The following is a 22668-nucleotide window of genomic DNA, read 5'->3' as shown; positions in this document are numbered from 1 at the left end:
CAGGAAGAGCAAAATGGGTTTCGTCAGTCAAGTTCATGTCTTGATCATTGACTACAGCCATAACAAATAGAATTAGTGAGAACAAGTCAACTTATGCCTGCTTTGTTGACTTTCAGAAGGTTTTTGATATGATCAATAGGGATCTTTTAGCTTATAGGGAGGGGGAAATGATATAGAAAATGAGTTCCATTTTGTTTTCTACTGTCTTTTTTATTGTGAACTGTGTGATGCTTCGTTTAGTAAGATAAAAATAGATATTGATTTTGTTGATATGGATGATGCACACAGACTGAGTTGGCTGTTCACATATGAAACATAAATTAGCCAGTTATCTGGGGAAAGCCTGAGATAAGAGGAAAAAAGCTCTTTATTGAGATAATCTGTAGATATTTAACAGTTCTTTATGTGAGCAGCTCCATTGGGATTTTTGTTTTGTTTTGTCTTTATTTATTTGTGCTTCTTTTCTTTTCCTTTGTCCACATGCTTCGTATATGCATACTGGAAGATGTTTGTTTTCCAAAATAGTGGTGTCTTGTAATCCCAAGTGTGATGGATCAAATGTTTGGAATGATACAGAAATAAAAAATTTCAAAAAATTATATTGATTTACACACTAGGGTAAAGCGGCAAAACAACAACAACAAACAAACCCAAAAACAGTCATGTTAGCAGTATTTAAAATAATAACAACTGACGCTACTGTATCACTGTGGAATCCAGTTTGGATCTGTGGTACCACATATTTCTGACAATGCCCTATTAAGTAAAAGTGTAGGGCTCAGAGATCTACAAAAAGACTACTTTAGCGCAAAGTATGCCTATATTTGACCCACAATGTTCATCTCAAGTGAAATGTGGTTCACTGTCTGGTGAGCTAGTGAGATGCCTACTGCCAGTGAAATCCTTGAAAGAGCTGGTTTTATTTATTGCAACAGGCCAAAAAAAATTTTTTTTTTTTTTTATTTTTAATACCAAAAATAACGCCATTCATTCGGAAATGAATAGCATTTGGGAGCTTCTGTGCAACACTGTTACGAAATGTGAGTCAACCTCTGTGTCATTGCCTGGGAAACTCTTGGTAGCGTAGCTCCTTTAAGGAATAGAGCAGTGCATAAAGTGTGTGCATGGAGAGTGTGTGGAGAGCGAGCGGCAGCAGAGGAAAACATTGACAGTAAGTTGTCAATCTGGCAGTAAATCTACAATATAGGCTTCGGTGTGTTAGTTAATAGATGCTGCAGCTTCTCAAGACAGAGAAAAGTCTCATCTGTTGTTTCCACAACTGCTGGAAAAGTGAAGGGGGTTAGCTCTTAAGTTGACCAGGGTCACTTAAGGTGGACTGACGTTTAAGGTAGACTAGCTATTCTCATTTTAGTGTCAATCTCACAATTTCAGCTGCTCCTAGACAGAACGGTGTAGACACTATGCAGATAATAACACACCAATGGAACAAAAAATACAGGAATAAAACCACAAGAATAAATAATGTAGTAGCTGTGTTTACTAATCCCCTGCAACATGCATGATTTTTTCATTCTCTACATACATAAATATATTCGTCCCAAATAAAACACAATATTATATTTATTAGAACATAATATATATATATATATACATTTTACTGTTATTTAGGGGGGCAGACAAAGCGTCTACTCTTTAAGAGAAATAAAAGAAGCATGTTTTTCAACCAAACTTGGAGGTTAGCTTTCAGTACATTAATAAAACTATTATGAAATGGTTTGTCCCAATCACATGATCCTGAATTCAGCTGTGAGATAGGAAAAAGCGCATTCATAGTAGTTGACCTCTGTGATCAGATTCACACTTCTTTAAAGCTGAAGCTGTTAACTGTGTGAAGTTGCCATTTCCACCCATGTATGCTGGTTAAACCCGGTACCTCACTGCTGCTGCTATGAAGTTGTCAAAATAAGAAGGGTTTTTATCACAGACAAGTTAGAGATATAGATTTCATTATAACTTCAGAGTACTGTTATTTTCAGCTATGAAATATAAAATATATATGAAAGATAAAAGCAACTTGAAATGTGCCAGTATGGAGGATAAGTGGACAACTGGGCATAGAGACATTTATATGCTGGCTGCACAGGTTTGAATTTCTTTCATGTTAAACTCCACTCACTGACATGCCCCCCTTCAAAAAGTTTATTGGAAAACACTAAGTAGTAACTTAACAAAGAGAAGTTGAATGAATGCATTAATAAGATTTTTTTTTCCCTTGACATACTGTATCTGCTATTGTCAGGATGGCTATAGTGTAGACCTACTCTACTTCACACTGTGTTGCTTTTTATGTTTTATTGTTTGTGTAACTGTGTACAGTGTTTATTGTTGTTATTGTTAAAATATGCCTGCTAAACAAGCAATAAACACAATTTGAACTTAAATTTGAAAAGGCTTATTTGTTCAGAAGGGATTTTAGAAGTGAATTTAAAGGATAATAGTGATTTGGCAGTCTGAGCTTGTCTGGCACAACCTTTCATAGCCTAGGTGTCCTGACAGTGAAATCCAGTCATCTTTCATCCTGAGCCTAGACTTAGAAACTGCCAAGAGCCTTGCCTGTGGTGCTAAAGCTGCACTCTGACTCATACAGTAAGGGGCCAAGAGGTCAGAGACATTGCTGAGGGCAACGCCTTCATAAAAGTTATCAATAAAACCTTGACATCATTATTATTATTATTATTACATTATAAAAAAAATGAGTGATTGCTAAAATGAATGTGATGTGGCTCCTTCACTTAGTCCTGGGCTGGAAGTCATAAGTATGCTTGTTTGCTAAAACACATGAAGAGAAGAAGATATCTATGACATTTTGGTAGGATTCTGGTCAGAAAAAATATCACTGGACTAACATTAGGAATGTCACCCAACATTTAAACTTGTATTGAGGTAATAAAGTAGATTGAAAAGCAGTCAAACGAATGACAGGAAATACAGCTGTCAGAATTTAATTGCAGAAAATTAAGGCATTGCTTTTCTTGCGAAACATATTTGCTGTTGGAAATTAGTATATGCAAATGTAATTTGTAGGGGACTCAGTAGCTGTAACTTCTAATGAGAATAGAACTGGCCCCAGAATTGAGCCTTTGTGTACACAACAATGTAACTAAAGAGGTGGAGGAAACTCAAACATTTCTATTTCACATTTAGATTGACAACTATTTGGCATATTCCCAGAGACACCAACCTTTCATCTGTATCTGCTCTCATGTAAAATGAACTTCCAGCAGGTTGTTTTCAAGTGCTGGAGAAACTCTTATTTTTCAAAATGTTACATCCTTGATATCTATAATAATAAAGAACACACCTCCATTTATCATCACCAAGAGTTGCTTTAAAACGATTTTCTCTAGCATCCTTGAGACAAAAAAGAAATGAGTAGATAGGTCTTGAGTTAGTAAAGAAGGTTGAATCAAGGTTGGGCCTCTTCAGAGAAGGCTGGACTGGATTGTAAAATATGTGACACAACTATTAGCCCAGCAGTTATTTACAGCAGAGAATAGATTTGATGTTATAACCTATGTGACCTCTTTGAAGAATTTAGTACAGAAGATATAATGCCTGTGCCAAATAATAAGTAATTCCAACACAAAACGAAAGAGGAGTAACACTGGGAATCCAACAGGATGTTAAGAGCAAAATGTAAGCCACGCTTTTACAAAACTTCACACTGAGTTGGAACAGAGAGCTGTCTGTATTTGTCTCACATGGGAGACAGCAAGCTCCGATATTTCTTGTTCTCTCTACCAAGGATTGCACACCACAAGAGGCCTCAAGTTTTAATTAAATGGAAAATTTATACACTGCGGATGTTCAACTTCCTTCTCTCCGAACATGCTGGCAAATAGGCCACACAGTTTAGAGTTGGCCAATTAATTAGAATTTTGTTAAGTCACAGCAAAACCAGTGATTAATTAGTATGTTCTCAAGAGTATATTGTGTTTAAAGGTATACTATATTCATTTGTGCATGTACTCCATGCAAGTGTTGGCGCTGTGTGTGTCCGCCAGAAGCTCCGTCTTAAATTGACTTTTTATCCTGTTTTAAGCCACATTTTTATGATACACTTTTCAGATCTTGGTCGTTTTTAGCTGTATCTTTTAACCAGATAAAGGATTTCAGTCATCGGATGTCTGGATTTTAAGTTGCTTTCAAGAGCCTGTGACTTGTAACTTGTTCAGCAACAGTGTGGTTTTTCCACAGTGCTGTCGCTTTAACAAACACGCCAAACTCCTGCAGTTTGGTATTGTCCTCTCTGACTTGCTGGGCCTGGTTCCAACAGTTTTTTAGCCGCTGGTAGTCGCTGTGTGGTCACCACAGCACAGCTCCAGGAGGCCTGAGGGAGTAGATATTATTCCCGATTCCGTCCAACAGTCAAGCCACCAAACCCAGACTTGTGGTACGACTGGCCAGTATGGTTACCGCTGATGTTTTGTCTGGTGTTAAATCAGAGTTAAGAGCCATTGAATCTCTGATCAATGAACTCCTGCAGTGGCAAGCCCAACTCGGCTCTCAGCTGGCTGCATTGGAGCCTGACATCATTACCGGTGTCCCCCCTGGTTCTTTTGCTGGATGAAAATGGATGTACTGTTAGTGAGCTCCTGGGCTACTGTTGTCAAGCAGAGTCGTAGGGTCTCTCTCCTTCTCTTTGACCTGACGGGCGAAGAGGATTTCCTCCCTCTGTCAAACTCCTGTACACTGCTGGTGGACCTGACAGACGATGGATCATCTTCTCCTGCCCTCGGAGAGCCTGTCAAAGGGTCAAGAAGTGGGGTCCCTTTCCCTGTTCCCTCAACAACTCTCCGGCAACTTCTCCCAAGAGGACGCAGTACTGTGTCGCGGCCTCCCCTGCTACTGAGTGGGCCCTCAACAGGTTGCACAACTTCTGGGACACAGCCGCGTTGGTCTGGCTGACCATTCTGACCTCATTCCAAGTGGTGCACCCTCCAATCTCGCTGTGTACAACAGCAATTGCAGAGACCCTGAATTCCTCTTAATTAGGGATTCGATAATCAGGTTTGCAGAATTACCAAATGGGAATTACCTACTGTTTGGATATTGTTGAAAATGTCCCTCCTGTCCCAGTCCATCATCTCACTGTCCACACTGTTATTGTTTATGTAGGCACAAATGACATTAAACTCAGACTATCCATAAAGCTTCAGCAGAATTTTGAGCTCCTCACAGACACTATTGAAAGTTTGGGTAAGCAGTGTATCTTCTCTGGACCAATTCCCACACTGAAGAAAGGCTGTGGTTCAGTCGTCTTTATGGTGTTGACCAGTTGCTACTGGTTTAAGCATCATCATTCATTTTGATTTCTTTTGGGCAAGGAGAGATCTTTCCAGAAATTATAACCTTCATCCCAATAGGAAAGGCACAAACCTACTGGAAACTACTTATCTCACACATTAGTAGTATATCAACCGACTGTCTATCCCCACACAGACCTCCTAATCCTGGCCCTGTATCCCAGTACTTCTCAATAACAGGTCACACACTCATTTACCTCATAGATTTGTTAACATGGCTAACCTCTCCTTTGTTCACTGCAGCCACATTGTCATGGCTAATAATCAATTAGAGCACATTAGCTTTGCTTTGCTCAATGTCAAGTCACTAGCTAACAAACCTTTCATATGCAATGATCTCATTATTTCTTACAATATTGACTTTTGTCCTGCTAACAGAAACTTGGCTGTCTGATGGTGACAATGTTCCTCTTTTGTTGAATGCTCCCTGCCAGGGTAAACTTTCCTAAATGAACCCAGAATAAGCGGACATGGGCTGGTCTAGCAGTGCTATATAAAAATAGCTTAACATCTACTGTTCTAGATGTGATCTTGGTTTATTCTTTTCTTTTGAAATTCTGCCTTTTGTGTGTTGTGTTCTGCCTGTATTTTACTATATTGGTCACCCAAGTCCACTGTAGGTTTCATAGAAGAATTCCCTGACCTTTTGTCTGTTGTTATGCCTGAATATGATGATTTTAATGTACATGTATGCTGCCTTGAGAATCCCCTAGCTTCAGAGTTTTTAAGTGTGATTGATTATTTTAATCTTGTTTAATCTTGTGCAGGCTCTGACTGAAGCTATGCACAATAAGGGCCACATGCTGGATCTGGTGTTATCTTCCGGTTGTTTACTGAATAACATGCTACGCAGAGAAATTGGGGTTTCTGGCCATAAACTTACTTTGTATAATAATTTTCCAGTACCATGAGCTGTGATGTACAACCCACTCCCTCTCATTTTTTAAATTCATCCTCAGCAGATAAATTTTGCCCAGCCCTGGCCTCCTCTGACCTCCAGTGCTGTTCCTTGGCTATTTTAAATTCTTTAAATTCTAATTTTACTTGTCTATTAGTACCAATACCAGTGCCAGTAATTCATTCAATACCCATCATGTGAATGAAAGCATTCAGTTGCATAAAATGCCACCACTACCCCCCAGTCAAATGGTTTTTATGAATGCATTTTGAAAATGTTCAAAATATTGAAGTATTTATTAAATAACTGTAAAAGAAACATACAATGTAGTATTATTTGGGCAACATCACAACCAGCATTCTCAATCTAGCCACTAGCCAGTCAGTCCTCAACAGTTCTTTTTAAGAAATATTAACATGTCAGCCTTCTCTTGGGCATGGCATGCTCTTTCCTAGCTGATTGTGTCTCCAGCAGTTGAGAATATTCGCTCCGCTGGAGTGGAGGATGCCTGGACACATGTATAATTAGAGGCCAGGTTAAACAAGATGGGGAAGGTCCCTCTCCTCTCCCAGCACCACCCAGCAGGATTGATGGAGGTCACCTCTGCAGGTAGAGCTCTGTAGAGTTCAAGCTCCTTCTGATCGGTCAAGGAGTGGCTCTGCCTGGCTGTTTTTAAGGGCCAGGTCCTTCTCAGCGAATAGCTCCCCCAGTGCGGAGTCAGACATGGAGTGACTTGCAGTCACAGCAGTCAAGAAAGGTAAGTATCAAGGTAAAAAAAAAAAAAAAGAAAAGAAAAGAAAATCAGTCACTTGATTAAGACTAACCGAGAGGAAAGCACTGAAGCATTGAGATCATCTTAATGCTAGGTGCTTAGCTTAGTCTATTTAAGGGATGTGAGTAATGTATAAGTATTATGGAAAGCTTACATGTGCTGTGGTGTTCTCCACAGCTGCAGCCTCTTCCTTCCTCATCCGACTTCCAGTACATGCTGTGTTAATACAGTTTTATATCACTTTTCTGTGTGGCATTTCAATAGTCAATACTTAACCTAGATCCTAGAAAGTATAGTACCAATAATCAAAATGAAGTCCTCGCCACATGCCTTATCCTCCAACCTAGACCATACAGCAGTAGCCAGGATTTTGGTCTTAAACATGGGATCCAATGATGTGGCCTCTTCCAGGAACATCCTGATGTTTTCATCTTGGAAGAGAACAATAATATGCCAGTACTAGAATTAGACCCTTTAATAATGTTAATGTAATCTATCTGTACTTTTAGTGATTTACAACAACAAAATACTGTGTAACGTTTTGAGAGGTCATCCTACACCCTCTTCTTAATTGCTGCATTAAAGGTGGAGTCTGTATCCTGAACCTGAAGCTTCTGCAGGATGGGTGGAATTTGGCCACAAGGAGTCCTTTCTGAGGACACACAGAGTGTTGAGGTGTAGAGGGTTTTCATCACTCTCACAAACTCCTCTGCATGCCTCAAAAAAGACGACAACAACCACACACACAAAAACAGTTTTACTGAAGATATCAACTTAACGACATACAGTGTCATAAACTAGTGATAATGTCATGCACGCCAAATACTGCGGGAGATCTTAAAACATATTAAACATTTGCATAGCACATGCATTTCATTTACATTTTTGGTAACAATTATGCAGCCAACAACAGAGGAATAGACATATACTTAAGAGGCATTGTTTCTCTTTTATTACTGGCTTGCCTTCCTCAGCAACACAACCACAGCCCGGATTCTTACTGCCCACTTTGACACTGTTAGCTCAGTGTATACCTTTTGGGCAGCAAGGTTAAGAGAGTGAACAAAGCAGCCTATTTTGACCACCTTCAAACTCCTGGCAGCTGCACCCATGTTTGCAGCATTGACTGTTACTGCTACCACCTTTCCCTGAATATTAAACTCTGCCATAATGTGACGAATCTCTTCTGCCACAAAATCTCCTATCTGGGCCACATAGGCAGCTTTTGTGTGGTGAACCCTCTCTTGCAGCTCACCTCCCAAAGTAATGAAGTGGTCCTGAGCTACATTGGTCTATACATCAACTCCTCCAACTCAGCCTGCACTCTCTCTCTCTCTGTGGCATACCATGCCAGTATCAGTTTGTTAGAGATCATGTCTCTTGATGGCACTTGATACCGTGGGTTAAGGGCAGCAGTCATCTCTCTAAGCAGAACACAGGACACAGAGCATCTTAAACATCTCTTCTCAAAAGCACTGGTTGCATCCCATTGTTGCTGAATACTTTCATTTACTGAGCATGCATAAATGAGTGAGGTATAACCATCTATGCTGGCTGGCTTACCTAAACCAAGGTGACACCACTGTAGAAAATCACTGTAGAAAACCCTTCACTATAAATGCTGTCACTGCCCTGTGGCATTCCTCCTTCCTCTCCCCAGTCATCTGTGACCTTTCAGCTAATGTGCACAGTGCTGCATCCCCAGCAGCAGCAGTTGTGGTGGTAGTAGGGGGACCTAACATTAAGCATAGTTCAGGGAGCCAGAATGGTGTTCCTCAGCCTTGGCATTGATTCTACAAGTCTCTTGAACTACAAGTCTTGAAAACTAGTTCCCATTTACCCATGTACCAATTTTTGGCATGATTTCAGTTGCCTTAAAATTATTATTTTCATATTGCATAAAGTAAAAACTTGTCCTTGATTGTAAGAGGCATTGATGTGAATTTCTGCAATAAAGCAATATTATACACATGTAATAGTGTGTAGATGCTTAAAACATTTCCATGTAATCATGGACTGGACTAATTTATAGACAGGCACTGTTTTTACATTGTAATACCAACCAATCAATTTTAGACATTCAGTATTCAATGCACATACACACACGTACAGTGTGTGATTTGTGGAGATGTGTTATTATATGATGTTTTGTCATTAGCAGGCACTATGTAAAGTTGCCATGTCTCATTAGCATGCAGTGGGGAACTCAGTACCTCTAACATCTCTATTTGCAGAGAAGCCCTTGTAAAATCAAGCACCAGTGGTGAACTTGTGGTTTGATAAAGGGCTTGAAATTAATTTCATATGAATATTAATAGTTGTTATTATTCTGTAATGAATGGAGGCATTTGCTATTTCTTGAACTATCTTTTTTATTTTTTTTAGTTATTTGTTTTCTTTTTATCCTGCCTGCAGTTTACAGTTTATTCTGCAGTGGTGTGCTTGACTGCTCTCTAGCCATTCATCAAGGCACTGCTTTCCATTATTTGGTGCAGTCAGCTGAAACTGAGAAAGGCTTTTGGGGTGGTATGGCTCATTCTTCCTCCACTAACTCTCTGTTCTCCTCAACAGAGATGTTCCTCGTATTTTTCACCTTACGCCCTGGATCAGCGGTCATTAGAGGAGTCAGTGAAATTAAATATGCAGCAGGGTTCTCTAATCATCCAGGTTTTCAAACCTGGTTTCACAGCATGGTGGGATTTTCCATGAGTATCATATCAAAACAGAATCAACAGATTTCCATATCATCAATAATGATAAAGCTCCCAATTTATATTCACCAGCTAACTCCCCTAATCCTCCCTTTAAGTACAGTCATGAAGATTTCTGATTCTTTCCTCATATTCACATTTTCTAGATACCCACCCACAAGACTCGCAAAATCAATAACCTAAGTATCATATTCTTGGCTTCTAATACTATCAGGCTCAGATTCCATCAGGCTACGGTCTGAGCTGCATTCTGATAACAGCGTGAAGAGAGTCTGGTTGAGATGAAATAGTTTATCGTTAATGCAATTCAACAGCCAGCCATCTGAACATCTGTATTCATATTTATACTCTACACCTGCTGCACAGACCTCATCCCACGCCAACATGTATAGAAAAGATGAGCAGACACCTACATCTAGTCTGTGACTCTCTAGCAGACATCTGTTTCTGTGGTTTCCCTTTAAAATCTAATCATCAAATATTTGTGTTTACAATGAAGATGCTATCCCCTCTCTCACATTTACATTCAATTTCAGCTGCGCAGGTAAATATTTGATTCATGAGGCAGCATCACCTGATTCTGTATGAAAGTTAATGTCACAGTGGAGAGATGTGTCAGCATCATTCTGACTGTGTGGAGCACAGCAAAGAACTTGACTAATCTCGTGTGTGCTGACATTGTGACTGATGATCAGTTTGCTGGTGGCCCACCTGAATGTGGACAATAATCTCCCAGCTCAGAGTGATATTGCCAGTTTCAGCTTTTACTGGAGTGGGCTCCTTGCTTTAGCACTAAAAATAAAAACAGCAGCTCTCAGATCCATGTGACTGTCATAAAAAACATTGTGGAAAGGGAAAGCACTGTCAAGGGACCAATTATAGCTTTAAGAGTTAGACTCATAAGCAGGCTGATGTCGGAAATATTTTTGATTAAGCATGTACACAAAAAACAAAACAATAAAAACCTTGGAATTTAATTGATTAACTTAAATTTTAATTTAAAAATGAGTTCATTTTGGGTTTACAGTTCATCATTTCATGTTTTTAATCTGTACCTCCCTTTCTGAGAAGCCATATGGAGGTTGGATTGCAAAAAGAGGGAGGGAGAGAGAGAGAGAGAGAGAGAGAGAGAGAGAGAGAGAGAGAGAGAGAAACGCCTATGTGATTTATCACATATTGAATTTTTCTTTTACATAGCACTTCATGATGTTCATGGATTAAAGGAGAGGAGTTGCCAGCATGGAAAAAGCAAACTCTAATGGTATTCATGTTTCAGAGGGCGCCAGCTACTTTCATCAAGATATCTCAGGTTACTCAATCCTCACCTCACCTATTCGCTGTCATGGCAGGCAGGTTGCACGCTGTCTACTGTAAATATGTGCAAGCTGTCAACCTGCTGCCGGCCTTGACTGAAAATAAGTAGTTCCCTCTCATTCACTATAATACATCTAAGCGCTAGAAAAGGATACTGCAATGCCCAGTATTGACGTTCTTTAGCCTGTATAGCTGATAAGCTTTGTGTTTAAGAGACGGCCCATCTTCCCCCAAGGCATATTGCAAAAGTGCAGGTTTATTCCTCATTTCATCACTGCACTTCACTGAGTTGTCTCGGATCATCAGTGGAGCAGACAACCTTCATACCTCTATTACTTCTCTCAGAACTGTTTGTTCCCTCTCAGTGGGTTCACTTTAGAGGAGAAAAACAGCCATGGCTCAACATAATCTACATTAACTTGCTTTTACTTAGAAGCTTTTGTTGTGTCTTTCCTCAACCACCGTATGTTCTTTTTCCCACTGTTAGAGCATCAAATATGTAGATTTTTATGTGATTCTGACACCTTTATGGCAGAAATGTTCAAGTCTTACACACAGTAGCTTTAAATCTTTTATCTCTTTTGTTTGTATCTCTAATCATTTGCTGCTTTGTTTAAAATGCTCTGTTTTGCATCTTTGATAACAGTTTGTATTACAGCTGAGTAATGACATGGTATACAAGGATAATATCTTTCATCACTTGGTTATTGTCATAGAGACACCCCCCCCCCACACACACACACACACACACACACACACCCACACACTTAATCTAGCTGCTTAGATTTCTGATCAGGTTGAAGGTGGACAGAGCTATACTGGGACTGTATGATGTCACCAAACGCCATGAGCCTTTGTATGTACCAAACTCATTTTTTGTTCTGTCATGTCAAATCACCTGTTGTGCTATTTTAAATTAAAAAGAAGAGTGATTAAGGTGTAACTTCTTTCAAAAGGTTGAGCCAGATTTTACTCAGTATACATGCCCACACAATTTTTAGAAGGGGTCTAATTAGGAAAAATAAGTGGGTGTACCATGGATGTATTGGGCAATTTTTGCCATGTTATTACTTGACCCATATTCCCCATTTACAAAGGTTAAATTTACCAATATTCTCACTGTCATTACCAAGATATTATCTGGTTGTTATTTTTATGACATTACCCCAGTATCACTCTGTTGTTACAAGATACAAACTGTTTATTACCCTCTCTTTAGTTGTAATGTCAAGTGCTATCACATCTTTTTGTACAAAATATGCTATATAAATCAAATTCATAGACCAGTTTGCACAAGTTAAATATGTTTTGAAGTGTCCCTTTCTGACACACACACCTGAACATATGCTTCTTTAAAGTGAGGTCATAGCACAGGGTCACACAGCACAGTGTAGCGTCCTTGGAGCAGTATGTGGTTCAGTGACTCTCTAGAATATTGTCTGGCACTGTACTGTATAAGTAAAGCCGGCCGCCGTCCAATCACCATCTCAAAAAAATGAAATACACTCTGTAGTTGGCGCTGGGGATTATGTTTCCACAGAAAGGACAGCATTTGCCACTCTAGACTGCTACAGAATGTCAAGACAGTGGAATTTCATGAATGTATTAGGTGAAGCCCAGTTAGCTGCAGTGCACACAAACCTGCACTGACACTTCTTTGAAAATAACACTCTTGACACAGCCGTACGTCTGATTATGTGAACAGCCTTTATTGGCCTTGTAGGCATAATTAAATAGAAAAGAATATTATATTCCTATATAAATAAGGATATAGCAATCCTATATACCCCAACCAGAGTAAAACCCGAGGGACTGTGATTTATATTCATTACTGTTTGGATTTCACTATCATTCATAACATTTTTGTGAATAGTGAACAGTATACACTGGAGACAGCAAAGATCGTGGAGAGATGGTGGGGGAGATGATATGACAAAAAAGTCAAAAGTTGTGCAGGAACTGACAACAACACCTCAATATGGTACCCAACACACAATACGCCTATATCCATTTCCCCTTTTAACGTAATGACATGCATAGCTGGTTTTGCCGGTCTACTGCTCACACCAAGCCAACTGCATTTGAATTATTGCAATGATGACATGATGAAATGGTGACGTGTTTGGTGATGTGATGTTATGTGATTGGGTATAATGAGCAGATAAATAATGTGCCCCTGTTGGAATGGTTTTCCCATTACTATTTATAGCCAGCCTCACCTTCACCTCTAGCTGACAATGGTCTCCATCAGGACAATCGAGGTCAAGGAAGGTTCATAGACCTTTGGCTGTCCCAGCCTACCCTGCTCCCCCATGTGACCCGGACTAATGAGGCAGACAGCTGCTCCCTTGGTTGAAATGTCCCTATGGTGATCTGTACCTGGGAGAGGCAAAGTCACCTTCATATTCAGGCACATTACAAGAGGACACCAAAGCAGACTTGTAAAATCGAGAGAAAACATACACAAACATAACCCTGTGAAGAATGAAATGCACCCAGGCAAATACAGCATGTCCTGCTCAAAGTATGAACTCAAGAGCTCTAACACAGTTGTTGTTTACTGGTGTGATACTTTAAGGGGGTCAGTCTAGTCAGGCTTATATTAGCCTACACTTTGTCTTCTCTCAATTCCCCACAATAGAGTATTGGTTTTAGACATCTGTTTCTGAAGGCTGGCAGAGTTCAATAAAACACAGGCAGGATGGAAATGCTTCTGCAATGTAATTAGGGGACTTTGCTGAGACGACAAGTACAAATGTGGAATAAGAAGGTAAAATCCAGCAAGGCTGGGTGATTAGGCCTCATTTGGATGTCTTCTGCACACTGTGACGAGCGGCTGTTTCGGAGCAGGGCAGTCGCTCGGATCGAAGGCCCACAGTGTCTAGGATTATGTGTCAATTTACCACCCAGCTGCAGCCCTAGACTCTACAGCAGAACATGACTACCTCTAATTAGGCCATGCTACCAATTAGGGCCCTGCAATAAGGCAGCGAGGAAGGCGCTCTGGGAGACTAAAACCTACCATTGTTTTCAGGATAAAAAAACACTGTTTTCTTCCTCCAACAGCTGTCGAAGGCTGGAGTCCATGTCGACCAGGCTCCCATTAAGCTATCTTTGGTTTAGTGTGATGTAATGAAGACATTAATGTAATTGGGCAATACAATGACAGAACATTAACTTTGAAAGGTGTCAGGTCTGAATGGTACATTAATGTGATTCAATGAAAAGACAGTAACAAAGAGTCCAAAACAGCAATATATTCATGTCACGGCCATGACGTCAAACTCTGTCTCATAATCCCACAGGTGGCCAAGGTCAGTTCCCCATAACTCAGAATGTGACGGTGGTGGAGGGGGGCACAGCCAACATGACCTGTCGTGTGGATTACAATGATAACACTTCCCTCCAGTGGTCAAACCCTGCACAACAGACCCTGTTCTTTGGGGACAAGAAAGGTGAGTAATATTCCTGGGGATAATGGCCATAATGATAAAATGATGAGATATGATAAAGATGTCTGAGCCAGATTATGTTACTACAGGAGTCTTCATTAATCTTTCAAATTTGGAATGTACAAAATTGTCCCTGCCTGCGAGCACACAATTTGACTGAATAGAGGAGAAAGACAGGATAAGAGAGAAATGTATTAATGTTGTAGCAGACTTTAATGAATGTACAGTATGTCTCCATTGATGCCCCAGGGCACAAACTAAACAGAAATAGACTGTTTTTGAATTGAACTTCTGTAATCACGCAACACTGACGCTGTTGTTTACAACACTTTAACGCCTGTGGATTGTGAAATGATTGGGCTTAATTAGCATTTTAGCTGCCCTACATTTGTATAGCTGTTTGGATGTCACTCTGTAAAGGAAGTGCACTGTTGCAACCTCATGAAACAAGGCCCAAGCCAGAATGAATTATAATATGCTCTCACCAGCCAAATCCAATTTAAAGGTGACAAAAGTCTAGAGTTGATAAATTGGAATTGGGGTGAAAGGGAGTATAACAGTGGACTGGTCTTGTAAGGATTGGAGGTGTTCATCTTTCAGTGTTTCTCACAGCATATTACCCATTTCATTTATGCTGTAGCTGCTAATACAATATCATTGGTTCAGTGATTGAAGATGAACTTTCCTTTTGAATAACAATTGATGGGAGAGAGAGACGCCAGAGTGAACTAGCAGAAAGAGAGTCACCGTCTGGTTTGAAGAAATACTTTCTCCTTCGCAAGTGATTGGATTTAGTAATGAGGTCTAAGGTGTTTTATTAGATGAAATTACTCCCAAATACAATTAAGCAAAAGTTAACTGAATCTTAAATAGACACTCTTGTGTGAACGGTGTGAATGTGCCCAAAGGATTTTAATTCAAGCAAAAGTCATTGAACCAAAACCATTCTTTGTATTGTTATTTTTTCTGTGTAATTTGGTGTACAATTGGTGGCATTTTAATTTTTTTTATTTTTCCAATTTTGAAAATTTCCGAATTCCATCAGAAAAAACTCAAAACCACCACTTTTTTGTTACTTCGAAGAGATGTAACACATTATGCATCATTTAAATCTTTTCTTTGGGACATTTCATGTAGCCTAAATGAAGCCAGTAAACTTTGTTTTGTTCACATTTCCCATCTCCTGTGAATACAGAGCAATAATCTTTATCTACATGTAAATGCAGAATGCTGGTGCTGTAAAACATGTAAGGAGAGCTTGAAGAGCATAATATGTATGAGCCATTTTGCCCCTCTCGGGCAGCCATTTATATTGCATGACAGAATCCTTTTCTTGAGCAATACGGATGACAAAAATGAATGTAGTCCACTCAGCTGAGGTTGCCAGGGCTAAGTGTGGGAACACTTCCTCTCCATCTCGTTTTAAATAGCCAAATGAAAAGCTTTATTGGCACAACTAATATGATGCCTGTGAGGCCATCAGGAGAAATGGGAGGCGTGGAACAACACAGGCTTCATGCGAGGAAGAGGGTGGGACACCTGGGAAGAAATCTCCACTGTGCCAAATCACCAGTTAATTGCTTGGCAGAGGGTTGTAACTGTCCTTCTTCTCCTGTTTGTTGTGCCTTCTTGTAGGATCCATTGAAAAATGTTAGATTCAACCTTATGCTACCTTTCAGTCCAATAACTGGCTGGCTAAGCTCGAGGCAGGCTGTTCTCTCCTTCTGATGAACATCTGGTCATAGACTGCTGTCACTGCCACGATTAAATTAATACCAGTATGTTGTATTTTGTTGTTCTCAGTTTTTTACCTGTTGTTTAAGTTAATCTTTTCTTGTCCTTGCACTTGTTATCTTTGTCCATTTTCTCTGTTGTTCACCTCTCTGCTTACTACAATCCCCTCATGACAGCATTTGATGCACATGCAAGTTTCCCCCAGTCTTCCCTCACAAAGATTGCATGTGTAATCAAAAGGAATTCAGCATTTACAGCTTTTATGTGCAACTCTGGATGCTCAACACATACTAGTAATGATGATAAAAAATACATCTTGCTGTCTTATATTAGACAAAACGCTCTGTGAGTTTTTTTTATTTTACTCTCATTCTTTCCCTCAAGCTCGGTATTAAAGATAAGGGCATTTGTGTGAATGTGTTTGGAGTCTGATATAAAATAGTGAGGGTGGAAAAAGAGTATTAAAATGACCTTTTAAATCCCTTTGAACAGCTATAGTGAAGTAAAGAGAAACATCTGTAAAAAAAGAAAAAAAAAAAAAAGCTGAAGTTCCATCTTATATCAATTGAGTTTGACAGCTGCTGGGTAAAATAAGACAAAAATCTGATCTTTGGCCTGAATATAATTTGTTCCATTTTAATTCAGGTCTGACAAATGAGAATATGAAAAAAAGCCCCAAAGACTATTAGAGACAAGGAGAAAAAGGATTTCTGTGTCTCTTCAGAATTTCAAAGACACTAAATATCATAAGTGTACTCCAATGTAACACCAAGGACAGCAAGTATGTGGAAATTGATCTTTTGCACCAAACATGATACAGAGAAAAAAGCCCTGAAAACCTTTCTATTCAGGAAGGCTTTTTACTTTATTCTGTTTCCAAATTTAATTAGAGGATAAACAACTTGAGATGCACCATCTCGCTTTTGAGGGGGTTCTCAGGCACAAAACATGGAAGTTAATAACATTTAAACAAAAGAAAATACATAAGTAATAATGATAATGAATTAAAAAATCCAACGACACAAAATAATCAACATAGTAACATCATCAAGGACATACACATACACATAAGGGTCTGAGTGAGTATGATGATCTGAATTGAACTAAAAGCTGTTTCAGGTATAAAGGATAGTTAAAGTAGATGCATTTGAAAACAAAGAGCAACCAATGAAAATGTCTCTGAGAGTGAAGTGGTAGCCAGTTAAGTGTATTATACATGAAACAATGATGCGTGCAGTAAGGTCACCTCAGGACATATCTATAAATATTATTGTAAACAACATTTAAAGGCTGAAAATATGTTTCAGAGGTGTTCTGGTATATGATATCACCATAATCAATAATGGGAAATAAAAGCTGTTGGACTATTCGTTTTTTTATTTGGAGAGTAAAACAATAAATTGACAGATATTATGAGACTAGCATTTATTTTATTTCTAATAAAATCATTATGAGGACTAAAAGAAAATTCAGAATCAATCCAAAATCCCAAATATTTAAATGTATCAACTTTAATAAGTGGAGAGTACCAAATAACATGCTAAAAGACTCCTGCTTGTTTAATATGAGACTTTTATTTAAAAACTATTTTTGAACAAAATAAAATTCTGATTGCAGAGAGCTTTGAATTTTGGTTATATCAGAATCAGGTGTGTATACAACCATGCCATTTGCATATAACTGCATATAACACAAAACAATTAGAACAAATTTTTGGAAGAAAGAAGAAAAGAAAAGTAAAGGACCTATAACAGATCCTTGAGATACACCCTTTTCAATAATTAAATAATCTGATTGATTGTGATGAAAAGATCCACACTGACGACCATTATGAAGGTAAGAATTAAACCAAAATAATGCCTATTGAGAAACACAAATAGCATACAGTTTATCAAAAATAAGATAATGGTCACCCAAATCAAAAGCCTTGGTTAAATCAATAAAAAATTGCACCTGTAAATTGACCTTTGTCTAGGGATGAGAATACATCATTGGTAAATTTTACAAGGGCAGTAGTAGTAGAAAAATTACAACGAAAACCAGACTGAAATGGGATAAAATAATGAGATCATGAATATACTGTGATAATTTATTAAAAAGTTAACTTCTCAAATATTTTAGCTGTAGTGCAAATAATAGAAATCGGTTTATTATTATTAAGATCTAGTGGATCTTCTTTATGAAGCAGAGTAACTTTAGCACATTTCCGAATAGATGTACTTCTCCTTAAGAGATTTTGCACTGCAAAAACAGCAAAATAATTCTTCCTTTGCTTTACTTGACCACAAGTGTCCAAAAAAATGTAAACACTACCACAGATGCTATCATTTTTCCAGTGAGGACTCCATCAGTAACAAGATTACCCCAATTAACATCTGTTAATTTAATTGCAACATGCAATAAAAGAACGATCACAATGGTGCACTATTAGTTTAAAAGTAGGTAGGTAGCTGTAATCCTGGCAGTGCATCTTATGGGTCGTGACCTACAATATGTCTACACAGCAATAACAGTTCTCATCACAGACCTGGAAGGAGGATAAGAGATGTGGTTGCAGGTGGGAAGGAAATGGTGGGCAGGTGACAGCTCAATAGCCTAATGTATTATTGGTGAGAGTGTAAACGATAAGAAGGACTTCTGTCTCATCCTTTCCCATACGAGATTCAGTCAAACCTTGCGGAGCTCCAAGAGAGTGTTAACCTTGCTGGATTCCCTAAGCCGATCCATATGGGTTGGACTGTCTCTGCACATTTGTCTAAAGCTGAACACAGCCCTCCTCTTATATCATGCCAGCTGGCTCCTTGGCACACTCCTCCTCATTCATTATGTATATCTGGGTCTTAGTTGATTGTTGCCACCTCAGAGGCGTCAGACTACACTATGGCAAAGACCAGCATACAGATTCCTACGCACTACCTCCACAGACCTGAGATAACAGAGATAGATCGCCTTAATAGCCAGGCCAAACCATCATTCATACATTAGGCCAATTAGCGGGGACTGTTGAAGGGAGCCGCTCTGTGGTGGCCTGCCACAATGAAGAAATCGATTTGGACCATATGTCTTTTGTAGAATTATCCCTTTTATATGTTGCTGGGGTTATGAGTTATTATTACAGAGCAGGACAAATGAGAACAGAGCTGTCCTTTGCTGTCTTCATTATGATTTACTTCTCTTTTGGCTTCTGTGGGAAAAGGATAAAACCTGAGTAGCAATGCCGCAGAGAATGGTAATGATATTCCTGGAGGCATGCAGGATCGAAGCAGAATCTTTTGTCAGATACGGTGAATATGCATAATGCAATTAATGAGAAGCCACTGCAGGTTGCATGTCAAAGGTAGATAACAAATTGCTCATTTGATCTACAGTATGTGCTTGTTGCGGAGATATGGAGACGTATACATGCTGTGGCAAATTTTACATCACTTTTCCTCATCTCAATTCCATCTAGCAGAAGTTTATGGTTCATCATTCATGACATTTAATTGGGATATTCAGCCTGGATCATAAAGGTCACAAAGCAAAATTGATCTTAATTGGCTTGTAGTAATCAAAATGCTGTTATGTGGTAAATTAATGCTCTAATGTGAGCATTAAAACATTCATTAGCTTAAGAGAATGAAGGATAATTACCAAGGATGCAATTACTGGAGTGAGCACCGATGAAAGCACATTTAAACCTCAATCCTAGTAAACACAACATTTGACGGTAGGTCTGTTGTAAGCGAGTGTTGTGGACACTTACCTCAGCTTAGTCTCACATATCTGTGTGTTAATCCATCCTCAGTTTAAAAATGATTTGAACTATTATTTAACTGTGATTACTATTGTTATTATTATTATTATTATTATTACTAGTAGGAGTAGTAGTAGTAGTAGTGGAAGTATAAGCAGAGGGAAATGATAAAAGTATGAGGGAGAAGAAAAAGCCATATAGACAAACAAATATGTATAAAGAAAAAAAGAAAAAAAGTTTTCTGTGAAAGACTAAAAGGGAAATGTCAGTTTCATAAATATGCACTCCCAGTGACGCTTTCTCACATTTTCATCAAATATCTTGGGAAAGGAATCTTACACTAAAATAATACTGAGCAATATTTCACAAGCGACAAGCCACAAGTTTTTTCGTCTTTTGTTTACTTATCAGTGACTGTTTCTACTGGCGACAAAATGTAGAAAGGGTCTCATGGCCACAGCTAATGTCTTTCTTCAGGGACTAATGGGCTTTTAAGTGTACTGGGTTACCTCCAGCTTCATTGAAATGTGAATCTACCATTATGGCACTATATAGTAGACTCAGCTATTATCGCTAATGTGAAGAGCTGCTTTTCTATGCACTATACTAAGCTCTGTGCCACACTGCGCTCTTATGTATAATGTATATTAGCTCTTTAGAATAATATGGAAGATGTTGTATTTAAATTCCTTTACCTAAATATGTTTATATCCCTTTACATGGGCTAAGTCATTGTTATGTTGTACTTTAATGTCTTTACAAACTCTGAAATGTGTAAACTGAATTGTAAACCAACAGAATTATGTAATCCCCACTGGCACTTGTTTTAATAAAAATTAAATTTAGAGAGACTCAAAGGCAGAACAAAATCCCACGGTGTACAATCAAGCTTATGTCAGTGGGATGAAAAATGGATGGACAAAAATATATTCAGTCTCATTATTTACCGCTTGAAGAGGGGACGTAGTGTTGCTGCTGGGAGAATTCCTCCTTGTTTCCTTCCCTCCTTAAAGCGCTGAAAATGAATCCAATTTGAGTAGCATCTGCTCTGTGGGATCTCTGAGAGCGTAGGCAGTAACAATGGCCCTCTGAAACAAGGCCCTTTCCTTCTCTTAATTGCAGCCACATGTGTGGTGGGAAAGAGCCCCCTGCCTGCACCACTAGCCCTGGAACACGTCCAGAATCGCAGTCACTGAGCGAGCACAGCCAGCAGCAAACATACTCTAATTGCAAAGAGTGGAGCCCCTGGCTGGAGAGCGGGGGGGTGCGCCAGCACCCTGTGTTCTCGCTGAAGGACAGCTAGTGCTTTCACATTCCAGGACTAGCTCAAAGTGGTTACAGGCCATGCAAAAATGGCCAAATGGGGACACTGAGCATTGCGGATGTAACATATTTTGGCTGAACCAGAGAGCCATCGGCTTGTTTCCAAGACTAATGGATAGATGTAAAATGTCCTTTTCTAACTGGACTGTCAGGAGATACTTCATCATTTTTGATCAGAAACGTTGGTTAACATCTGTCTGCTGCTCAGTGGAGTGCAGAAGTGAATGCCATGTGATAAGTGCACTTCCAGTTTCTCTGCTTCCAGATTTGTCTGAGCACAGAGATAATGTAGCTACCAGGCAAACTGTCAGCTCTTCTCTTACACATGAAAACAGCACACACTGTAATAAGTGATTTTAACAGCAGTTTCATATGTTGGAACTGGGTCTTGGACACAGTACATTCAGATAACTAAGCAAAATTGGCCTAGGTTGCTAAAACTGAATCTGACAAACTACAGTTTTCCCAGGAGACCTCAGATTGGTCTGCTACTGTCATGGTTGGTGGTGCAAAGGACTGTCAAGGAAACAAGGCAAACATTACTTTGCATCAAAGGGCAGTAGCAACAGTATCCCTTGCCCTGAGGGGAATCGGGGTGTCAGTTTTACTGATTTGAGACAGCCTTGGTAAGGCCTCCATCACAGGAGATGTACTGCGCATTAAGCTGCCATGCTGCAAGGCTGTAGCATATACAAGGTCAGGGTGCAGATTTATGCTTCCTCCTAAGCAGAATGAACAGCACAGGAGCTATCTAGGGTTTGGGGGAAATGAACCTTTTCATCACATTGATTTCCTAAAGCACCTGGAAAAAAGCTTTGTCAGCCGCTGGCATTTGGGTCTGATTGTGACGGATCTGCCCACAGTCTGGGCCTCTAGCCTGGATTGGATTCTAGTAGTATGGTTTCCTGGCCATATGCTGTTTGAGTAATAGATAACACTTGTCTTTGGGTTATTCAAACCTTTGTATATCTCATTCTATCAATATATCATTGGCCTATGTGCTGTGTAGTGCCAGTGGCTGTCTAACAAAAACGCATCAGTCAAGTCCATCTTTTGTTTAACTGTAAGTTGTTCTCAGCCACTACATGGGTTCAAACTATCTGTCTAAATCAATATTTCAGCAACTCACATTTAGATTTAGTTCTGTTTTGATGGTAATGTTATATTGTTCAGAAGATATAGAAAATGTGCTGTGCTATTTTGGTATTTTAAATGATACTCCACATCCTTTGAGTATCAGACAGTGTTAAAAGGCATTTTTAAAAGTTGGTAGTTTCATTCCTCACAAAGAACAAAGCTAAAGAAGAAATTACTAAAAACATTCATGAAGCGTGATATAATTCTCTGGGGCCTCATTTATAACAGTTGCGTATATACAAAAGAAGGAATACGCCACTTTCT

The 22668-nt window shown here is 39.2% G+C and overlaps 1 protein-coding gene across 2 annotated transcripts in view; it reads left to right on the top strand.

The window, feature by feature from the left end:
- cadm2b (cell adhesion molecule 2b) overlaps positions 1 to 22668 on the top strand; it is a 162215-nt gene that overhangs the window by 109549 nt on the left and 29998 nt on the right. For both annotated transcript variants that reach the window (XM_067595222.1, XM_067595221.1), the window contains one exon: positions 14328 to 14477. In XM_067595222.1, coding sequence (XP_067451323.1) covers positions 14328 to 14477 — 150 coding nt within the window. The remainder of the gene's footprint in view (positions 1 to 14327; positions 14478 to 22668) is intronic.

This window comes from Thunnus thynnus, chromosome 7, assembly GCF_963924715.1.
Source record: "Thunnus thynnus chromosome 7, fThuThy2.1, whole genome shotgun sequence".
Taxonomy (NCBI): domain Eukaryota; kingdom Metazoa; phylum Chordata; class Actinopteri; order Scombriformes; family Scombridae; genus Thunnus; species Thunnus thynnus.
The sequence above is the reverse complement of the archived record's forward strand: the minus strand, read 5'-3'. Positions and strand labels throughout refer to the sequence as shown.